This window comes from Sapajus apella, unplaced genomic scaffold (genome assembly GCF_009761245.1).
Source record: "Sapajus apella isolate SASKATOON/1434 unplaced genomic scaffold, GSC_monkey_1.0 scaffold224, whole genome shotgun sequence".
Classification (NCBI taxonomy): Eukaryota; Metazoa; Chordata; class Mammalia; order Primates; family Cebidae; genus Sapajus; species Sapajus apella.
In genome coordinates this window covers 604,387-614,683 of record NW_022437164.1, presented here as the reverse complement: position 1 = coordinate 614,683, position 10,297 = coordinate 604,387, and the positions used below count along the sequence as shown (strand labels likewise).

General features: G+C 52.2%; 1 protein-coding gene across 3 annotated transcripts in view; it reads left to right on the top strand.

Moving 5' to 3' along the window:
• The window catches only part of PRKCG (protein kinase C gamma), a 25,008-nt gene continuing 14,711 nt past the window's right edge, over positions 1–10,297 (top strand). The window contains exons 1-6 of one of the 3 annotated variants that reach the window (XM_032271155.1): positions 1–504; positions 992–1,023; positions 1,984–2,066; positions 8,092–8,203; positions 8,342–8,473; positions 9,895–10,051. In XM_032271155.1, coding sequence (XP_032127046.1) covers positions 335–504; positions 992–1,023; positions 1,984–2,066; positions 8,092–8,203; positions 8,342–8,473; positions 9,895–10,051 — 686 coding nt within the window. In that variant the 5' untranslated portion in view covers positions 1–334. Of the gene's footprint in view, positions 505–695; positions 715–991; positions 1,024–1,498; positions 1,520–1,983; positions 2,067–8,091; positions 8,204–8,341; positions 8,474–9,894; positions 10,052–10,297 lie in introns of those variants that run through there. The other 2 variants (XM_032271157.1, XM_032271156.1) reach the window with 2 other exon arrangements.

Here is a 10,297-nt window from a genome sequence, read left to right as displayed (position 1 = left end):
TCCTGGCAACGCCTCCCCCCACCCGGGGCTCCCACATTTCAGCAGGTGCCGGAGCTGGAGCTCCCACCGCCACCGCCCGTGCCTCCGGCTCCCGGCGCCCCTGCCTTCGGCTCTCCCCCCCCACACTCGCCCGCTCCCCCTGGCGGAGCCGGCGCGCCCGAGAGTGCCGCTCCCTGCCCGGCGCGCTCCGCACCTGGAGGTGCCTCGCCCCTCTCCTGCCCACCTCGGAATTTCCCTGTGGCTCCTTTGATCTTTCGAGTCTCGGGCTCCTCTCCCTTCCACCTGTTTCCCCCAAGAAAGGCAGGATCTTGGTCCCTGCTACGTGTCTGGGGCCATGGCTGGTCTGGGCCCCGGCGGAGGCGATTCAGAGGGGGGACCCCGGCCCCTGTTTTGTAGAAAGGGGGCTCTGAGGCAGAAGGTGGTCCACGAAGTCAAGAGCCACAAGTTCACCGCTCGCTTCTTCAAGCAGCCCACCTTCTGCAGCCACTGCACCGACTTCATCTGGTGAGGGGAGGGGGCTGGGGGGCCTGGGGGAGGAGGAGACTAGGGGTGCGGACTCCGGTCACCAGACCCCTGTGGGAGGAGGAAGGAGGGGGCTGTAGCCCGGACTCCCGGGTTCTAGGATGGGAGCCTGGACTCCTGGGTTTGAGGGAGGAGGAGGAGGCTAGTTCCTGGAGTCCTGGGTCTGGGGGAGGAGGAGGCTGGAGGACCGAGGTCCTGGAGTCTTGGGTCTGAAGGAAGAAGGATCTAGGGGGCTGGGAGGCTGGATTCCTGGGTCTGAAGAAGGAAGAAACTGGGGGCTGAACTCCGGTCTGAGGGAAGAAGGGCGGGGGGCCAACATTTCTGGGTTCTAGAAAGAGGAGGCGGCTGGGGCTTGGCCACCTGGGCCCTGCGGGAGGAGGGTCGGAGAGCGCAGGCCCCCTGTGGCTCGCAGAGTTTGGGGGTCCAGGTACCCCTTTCTGCACTGACCTAGGATCCCTGGCTCTTTCAGGGGTATCGGAAAGCAGGGCCTGCAATGTCAAGGTAAGAGCTGGGGCCCGGGGCTCCTGGGACCCTCGAGCGGGTGGAGGCTGGGGCCACACAGCTGAGGCTGCTCGACACACGTGTTTTCTGGTCCCCAGAGAGGCGCGGGGGAGCCCGGGGCGGGGGGTGTGGCAGAGACACAGCCTGTGGTGGGGAGGGAGCTCTCATGGTGGGGCCACCGCGGAGGTGGTGCTGGGGGCCCCTCCCTCGGCCGGCTCCAGGTGGGGACAGATATTTGGAGAATCTGTTGCCATGGGAACAGGGAGATTTGGAAAAGGGGAGCTGAAGGGGGGAAGGGGGAGGGGGCTGGAGATGCAAAGTCAGAGTCCCCCCCACCCCAGGCTGCTGTTGCCATGACAACACCAGCCGTCCTAGGCAGGGGCAGGCCGGGTGGGGTCACCAATGGGCGAGTGGGGGCCGGGCGGGGCCGTCAGTTCTGGGGGGGCGGGAGAGGGGGGCGGGTCCTTGAGCACCAGCTGCTACTGCTGAGAACAGAGTGAGTCAGGGTGGGGGGCGGGCCGGCAGCAGCGCCCCCAGACTCACTTCTGCCCAAGTTGCTGCTTCCTGGGCTGCGTCTGAAGATATTTCGGTTTTCGCTCTTTGAATCTGTCTGCCTCTCTCGCTTTCTGATCTCCGCCGGTGGGCCTGCGTCTGTTTGTCAGTGGGATCTATTTTCTTTCTCTCTGTCTTTCTCCATCTCCCTTCCCTGGGCTCTGGTCTCTTTGTCTCTCTGTGAGTCTCTGCGTCTCTGTTTCTGACTCAAAGCCCACCTCTTGGGTTTCTGTCTCCTGGTTTTCTCTCTCTGGCCTCCGATTTTCTCTCTGTTGGACTCTCTGTGTTGAGATTTCTGGTTTTCTCTGTGTCCGAGTTCGGCTCTTACTTTCCAGTTTTCTGTCTGCTGGGGTATCCCTCTGGATGGATCCGTGCCTCCGTCTGTGTCTCTATGATTTTCACCTTTAGTCTGCAGCTTTGTGGTTCATCGGCGATGCCACGAATTTGTGACCTTCGAGTGTCCAGGCGCTGGGAAGGGCCCCCAGACGGACGTGAGTGCCCGGACACCTGGTTCTCCTCCTCGGGCCGCGCCCCCGCCCTCACCCCCTCGGCGTCCGTCCCAATTTCTCCTGCTATTTTTATGGCTGGGAGGGGAGGGGGGCTGGAGAGATAGGGGGAGCTATCTGGCCCAGATTCCTTGCCCTTGGCCTGGAAAGGGGGAATGCGAGGGGGACTGACAGGCTGGGGACCCAGGTGGGGGACAGAGAGGAGACGGGGGTGAGGAGAGGGAAGACGGGCGCTGCAGGGGGTGGGCTGTGATCCGGGCTGATGGGATTTAAAACCTGAGAACTGAGGGGCACAAAGAGAGAAATATCAATGCAGGTGCTGAGATCCCAAGGTAAGACAGAGGGAATCTCAGGAAGAGGAACAGAGATACAGAAAAAGACAGAGACCCAGGAGAGACTGAAGCTGAGGCAGAGAGAGAGATGGAGCAGAGAAAGAACCAGGGAGAAAGAGGGGAATTTGGAGGCACCCAAAGACGGACAGAGAAACTCCAAGAGACGGAGACACAGACCCCTGGAGAGAGAGATTAAATAGAAAATGGTGGATACAGGCCAGAGCTTAGGAAACACAGAGAGGAGACTCAGAGAGGTCCCACAGTACACATGCACATGCGTGTGCGGACACACAGATGCACGTGTAATCACAGATGTGCAGCACGCAGACATACGGCCTCTCCCCACCCCATCTCTCTCCATCAGAGGCTCACAGGAACAGTCAACCCTGAGTGTCCATCCCTGTTCCCTTTTCCGCTTTATCTCCGAGCCTCAGTTTCCTCCTCTATAAAATGGGGCTGATGCTCTAGCATTAACCAACAGAACTGTCTACAGTGACGGAAACATTCTGTACATGGCTGCACTGTCTAGTAAGCAGCCACCAGCTCCATGTCACTAGTGAGCATTTGAAACAGGGCGACTGTGATCGAGGAACAGATATTCCATTTCATGTCATTTGAATTGTCTTACATATAAACAGCCACATGTAGGTAGTGGCTACCAAATGGGACAGCACACATCTAGACACTTCCCAGCTTGTTTTGAAATCAGGTGGGTTGAGAGTTTCGCCCAGGGTTTGACGCAAGATTGGAGACAGTTTTATGATGTACAGATGGACAGAGAGGCAGAGAGAGAGAAAGAGAGAGAGAGAGACAAAGAGAGGAAGAGACAAAGAGAGAGAGAGAGATCCACAAAAGTCCATCAGGTGTTTTACCAGCTTATCAGCTGAAAATAGCAGAAGTGTATATAGAAGATGTGACTTCATAGAACATATATTGAGCACCACTGTCTACCAGCACGTGTATGTGATTGATCACCTGCCTCATCCACTCACCTCCGCCACCAGCACCAGATTAAGTCTGATGTATTCAGTGCTCAAACACTCACTAAATTTTTTTCTTGTTGTTTCTCCCCTGTAATCCCAGCTACTGGGGAAGCTGAGGCAGGAGAACTGCTTGAACCCGGGTGGCAGAGATTGCAGTGAGCTGAGATCGTGCCACTGCACTCCAGCCTGGGTGACAAAGCGAAACTTTGCCTTGGAAAAAAGAAAAATATTTTTTTGTATTTGTTTTTGAGACAGAGTCTTGCTCTGTTGCCAGGCTGGAGTGCAGTGGCGCAATCTCGGCTCACTGCAACCACCACCTCCCAGGTTCAAGTGAACCTCAGCCTCCTGAGTACCTGGGATTGCAGGTGTGCACCACCACGCCCAGCTAATTTTTGTGTTTTTAGTAGAGACAGGGTTTCATCATGTTGGCCAGGATGGTCTTGAACTCCTGACCTTGTGATCCACCTGCCTCGGCCTATTTTTGTTTTTGTTTTAGATGGAGTCTCGCTCTGTCACCGAGGCTAGAGTGCAGTGGCACGATCTCAGCTGACTGCAACCTCCACTTCCCAGGTTCAAGCAATTCTCATGCCTCAGCCTCCTGAGTAGCTGGGAATACAGACGTGTGCCACCACACCCAGCTAATTTTTGTATTTTGATTAGAGACAGGGTTTCACCATGTTGGCCAAACTGGTCTTGAACTCCTACCTCAGATAATCCACCCACCTCAGTCACCCAAAGTGCTGGGATTACAGACATGAGCCACCACACCTGGCTGATATTTTGGGTTTTTTGAGACAGGATCCCACTCTGTCACCCAGACTGGAGGACAGTGATGAGATCATATAGCTCACTGCAGCCTTGAATTCTCTAGGCTCAAGTGATCCTTCTGCTTCAGCCTCCCAAGTAGCTTGGACTACAGGCACAAGCCACAACACCTAGCTAATTTTTTTTTTTTTTTCTTTTTTTTTTATTGAGACGGAGTTTCGCTCTTGTTACCCAGGCTGGAGTGCAATGGCGCGACCTCGGCTCACCGCAACCTCCGCCTCCTGGGTTCAGGCAATTCTCCTGCCTCAGCCTCCTGAGTAGCTGGGATTACAGGCACGCACCACCATGCCCAGCTAATTTTTTGTATTTTTAGTAGAGACGGGGTTTCACCATGTTGACCAAGATGGTCTCGATCTCTTGACCTCGTGATCCACCCGCCTCGGCCTCCCAAAGTGCTGGGATTACAGGCTTGAGCCACCGCGCCCGGCCGCTAATTTTTTTTAAATCAGAAATCTTGAGCCAAATTTTTTTTTTTTTTTTTTTGAGAGGAAGTCTTGCTCTTGTCCCCCAAGCTGGAGTGCAGTGGCACAATCTCTGCTCACTGTAACCTCTACCTCCCAGGTTCAAGCGGTTCTCCCGCCTCAGCCTCCCGAGTAGCTGCAATTACAGGTGCCTGCTACCATGCCTGCCTAATTTTTGTATTTCTAGTATAGATGGGGTTTCACCATGTTGGCCAGGTTGGTCTCCAACTCCTGACCTCAGGTGATCTGCCTTCCTCAGCTTCCCAAAGTGCTGGGATTACAGGTATGAGTCACTGTGCCTGGCTACACTTAGCTAATTAAAACAAAATTTGTTTAATAGAGATGGAGTCTCGCTATGTTGCCCAGGCTGGTTTCCAACTCCTGGTCTCACTCGATCCTCCTGCCTCAGCCTCCCAAAATGATGGGATTACAAGCCTCAAGTATTTTGTATACAGCATAGGATTGGGTCCACACAACAGCTTATGTGGTAAAGTTAGGTATTTTTCCTGTCTTTATCTGGTTTGAATTTCAGCTTCACTACTTTTTGGTTCTGTGACCCTTCCTGAGTTAATTTACCTCTCTGCACTCTTTCAATTCTTTGTCTATACAGTGGAAATGATAATTATTCTCACTATGGATTGTTTTGAAGATTTAGTGAGTCAGACATTTGGGATGGTTTCTGACAAATAGCAAGAGCCAAAATATTATTTTTTATTATTGTGAAAATTATTACCAGTGAGGAATCAGGTGAATAGTGAAGAGGAGATCTTTCCTCTACATCACTAGGGTTTTTTTTGTTTTTTGTTATTGAGACAAGGTCTCACTCTGTTGCCCATGCTGGAGTGCAGTGGCACAATCTCGGCTCATTGCAACCTCTGCTGCTGGGTTCAAGTGATTCTCCTGCCTCAGCCTCTTGAGTAGCTGGTATTACAGGCACATGCTACCATGCCTGGATAATTTTTGTATTTTTAGTAGAGATGGGGTTTCAGCATCTTGGTCAGGCTGGTCTTAGAACTCCTGACTTCATGATCCACCCACCTCTGCCTCTCAAAGTGCTGGGATTACAGGCATGAGCCACTGTGCCCAGCCTGATCTTAAAAGTAGCATGCGTTAAGAGCTTAAGATGTGCTAAGGGTTTGGCAAGTATGATTTCATTTGGTCTTCAGAGACAGCACATGCCCCCATTTTTCAGAGGCAAAACTTGAGGCTTTGAAAAGGGGGCAAGCATGGTGAGGCCACCTAGCTGGGTAGGGGGTAGAGGCGAGATTTGAACTGTGATCTATCTAACCAGAGCCTCCGTGCTGTCTCCGTTTTAACAGCGATGTTCACTTTTTTGTTGTTTGTTTGTTTTTGTTTTTGAGACAGAGTCTCACTCTGTTGCTAGACTGGAGTGCAGTGGTGTGATCTTGGCTCACTGCAACCTCCAATTCCCTGGTTCAAGTGATTCTCCTGCCTCAGCCTCCTGAGTGGCTGGGACTACAGGCACATGTCATCATGCCCAGATACTTTTTTTTTTTCTATTTTTAGTAGAGATGAGGTTTCACCTTGTTGGCCAGGATGGTCTGTAACCCCTGACCTTGTGATCCACCTGCCTCGGCCTCCTAAAGTGCTGGGGTTACAGGCATGAGACACCACACCCAGCCACAACGTTCACTTTTGAGAATCAGAATAGCAGCCTCTGTCTGTGGATGCTTGTGTGCCAGGCCCCCTGTGGAGAGCCTTCACACACAGCATTTTATTTAGTGTGGCAGGAACCCTTTGAGTTAGGGTCAGTGGAAGACCTTTAGAGGCCTAGTGCATTGAAAGGGATCCTTTCAATGGGTTACACCAACACCCTCCCCTACCCAAATATATATTCAAACTAGAAACCCCACTAAAATAAATGAAAATCCAAGAATGGCCTAAATTTTCACCCTGCGACAATTCTTTTAATGGATTCTTAGAATCCAGTTATTTAACAAGCAGACATTGTCCTGGGAGTAGGGGGTGGTAGGGGAGAAGGAGAAGCTTCACTAATGCCCTGCATTCATACTTACTGGACCTTGGAAATTTAGCATTGCTTCAAGATACAGATGATTTATTTCCACTTGGCAGAGGAGGAGGCCGAAGGTCAAAACTGGGAATGAACTCGCCCCAAATCACACAGCTATGAAGTGGCCTAGCTCTTACTTCAATTCAGGGCTTATGTAGGCACCACAATAAAATCCCTAATAATAACCACAGTAAGATCATAGTATTGGGAGCATCTAACGTGGTGGGCACAGCTATGTTTTGTACACCAATTATTATTTTTTATTTTTGTATATCATTATTTCATTTAGGCCTCCTGGGTTCCTATGATAACTGAGGGGTCGTATTCTCCATTCCACCTGGAGTTGTGAGAAGGCATACCACATGGACACTGACAGAAGCTGCCAGTGAACGAGCTGGGGTTCCGGATGGCCCACAAGTCCTCAATAACTTCTGAGAGCTGGGGCGATGAGGGCTATGGGATGTTGGAAGCTCCTGCCTCCATTTGTACCCGAAGCCCCTCTGCCTCCACCAACTGTTTTTTTGTTTTGTGTTGTTTTTCTGAGACAGAGTCTTGCTCTGTCGTCCAGGGTGGAGTGCAGTGGTGAGATCTCGGCCCACTGTAACCTTGGCCTCCTGGGTTCAAGCGATTCTCATGCCTCAGCCTTCTGGGTAGCTGGGATTACAGGCGTGTGCCAACACATCTGGCTAATTTTTGTATTTTTACTTTGTATGTATGTATGTATTTATTTATTTTTAAGACAGGATTTCACCATGTTGGTCAGGCTGGTCTTGAACTCCCGACCTCAGGTGATCCGCCTGCCTCGGCCTCCAAAGTGCTCGGATTACAAGCGTGAGCCACCACGCCTGGCAATTTTTGTATTTTTAGTAGAGACGGGGTTTTGCTCAGCTGGTCCCAAACTCCTGAGCTCAAGGCAATCCACCTGCCTCCGCCTCCCAAAGTGCTGGAATTACAGGTGTGAGCCACCACGCCCGGCTGGGACCACCTTATTTCAAATTTCAATCCTCCAATTTCTGGTGATTCCATCCCTGCCTCAGTTTTCTCCAGAGCACCCATTACCATATGTCAAACTATATGTTTTATTTATTTACCATGTTTACATTCTGTCTCCCTCCACTAGGAAGTAAACTCCATGTGACAAAGAGGGTTTTTTTTTTTTATTGTTGTTGTTTTTTCATTTGTTTAATGCTTTGGTCCTCACACCAAGAGCAGTCCCTGGCACACAGCAGGTGCTCAATAAATATTGGTATGTAGAGTGAAAGAGATGGAGCATCAGGCCAACTGAGAGAGCAAGGAAGAGGAAAAGATAAAAGGGCCCCTCCCTTGGGGTTTTAGGACCCTCCCAACGCCCCCTAAGCCAGTCTTCTCTGCCCCCAGGACCCCCGGAACAAGCACAAGTTCCGCCTGCACAGCTACAGCAGCCCCACCTTCTGCGACCACTGTGGCTCCCTCCTGTACGGGCTCGTGCACCAGGGCATGAAATGCTCCTGTGAGTGAACTTGACTTTGTCAGGGCCCCTTCAAAAGCGCCTGGTCTGGGTTCCAGGAAATGCCCGGGGTGGGGTGAGGGGGATGGAGTCTTGGCTTGGGGACACGCCTGAGGTGCTACCCGCAGCTTTCTCCAACAGGCTGCGAGATGAACGTGCACCGGCGCTGTGTGCGTAGCGTGCCCTCCCTGTGTGGTGTGGACCACACCGAGCGCCGCGGGCGCCTGCAGCTGGAGATACGGGCTCCCACTGCGGATGAGATACACATTACGGGTGAGGCCCCGCCCCCTCACCTGACCCCGCCCCTTTCCCACGCGTGAGGCGGGGCCAAGTGAATGCACCTGTGCTGGCCCAGCCCCACCCCCAAAACAGGGGCCACGCCTCTCTCAATGGTCACGCCCACACTGCTGACCCCACCCCAAAGGCCGAGCACACTCTGCCACGCCCCTTTTGGCTCGAAGCCGCGCCTCCAGCCCCGCCTCTTGCAACTTTCAGCCCCTGTTAATAGCTTTCTTATTTATTTATTTATTTATTTATTTATTTAAAGACGGGGTTTCAACATGTTGGTCAGGCTGGTCTTGAACCCCCGACCTCAGATGATCCACCCGCCTTGGCCTCCAAAGTGCTTGGATTACAGGCGTGAGCCACCACGCCCGGCCCTTTATTTATTTATTTACTTATAGAGACGGAATCTTGCTCTGTCACCAGGCTGGAGTGCAATGGTGCCATCTCGGTTCACTGCAGCCTTCACCTCCCAGGTTCAAGTGATTCTCCTGCCTCAGCCTCCTGAGTGGCTGGGACTACAGGCTACTATGCCACCATGCCCAGCTAATTTTTGTATTTTTAATAGAGACAGGGTTTCACCATGTTAACCAGGATGGTCTCAATCTCTTGACCTCGTGATCAAGAGATCAAGACTTGGCCTCCGAAAGTACTGGGATCACAGGCGTGAGCCACCACGCCCAGCCCTTTGTTTTACTTTTTTGAGACGGAGTCTTGCTCTGTCATCCAGTCTGGAGTGCAGTGGTGTGATCTTGGCTCACTGCAACCTCCACTTCCCAGGTTCAAGGGATTCTTCTGCCTCAGGCTCCCGAGTAGCTGGGATTACAGGCGCCTGCCATCATATCCGGCTAATTTTTTTTTTTTTTTTTTTTGATAGGGTCTCTCCCTGTCACCCAGGCTGGAGTGTAATGGCACAATCTTGGCCCACTGCAACCTCCACCTGCTGGGTTCAAGCGATTCTCCTGCCTCAGCTTTCTGAGGAGCTGGGATTACAGGCCCATGCCACTGTGCCTATCTAATTTTTATACTTTTAGTAGAGATGGGGTTTCACCATGTTGGCCAGGCTGGTCTCGAACTCCTGACCTCAGGTGATCCCCACCAGGCAATGGCTTTCTAGATATAAGGATCTTGAGAAGGGAGAGCACCTGGTTCTGAGGGAGGCTACAGTTTGGTACTGGTAATATGGCCAGGGTCCAAACTCTGGTTCCTAATGGAGCAAAGGGCTCTGGGTCTGATTTCGGGGTCACTGGTTGGGGAAAGGGCTCTGTGCCCTGTCTTCTGGGTGCTGGAGAGGTAAGAAGTCATGAGGAACAAGACTGAGAGCTTGGGACTCTTGATTGCTGACTGGCGGAGGGCTGGGAGCCCCTCCCTGGATCTCTAACCCTCATACTCTTCCTCACTTCCCCCTTTAGTTGGTGAGGCCCGTAACCTTATTCCCATGGACCCCAATGGTCTCTCTGATCCCTATGTGAAACTGAAGCTCATCCCAGATCCTCGGAACCTGACGAAACAGAAGACCCGAACGGTGAAAGCCACGCTAAACCCTGTGTGGAACGAGACCTTTGTGTTGTGAGTCTGGGGTACGGGGAAGGCAATGATAGCTGACAGAGAATGATCTGAGGGTCCTAGTGGCCCCCAGAGAGCAGCTGATGGGAGGGGTTAGGATAGAGGGAACCCAGAAAAGGGCAGAAGAAGATGGTGGAAAAAAGGAATAGAGTGATTGAGGGAGTGGATGGAGATGCAGAAACAGGCAGACCACTGTATAATTAATCTTCATTGAAGCCCCCCAACCTTAGAGTTAGACAGAGATGAGAG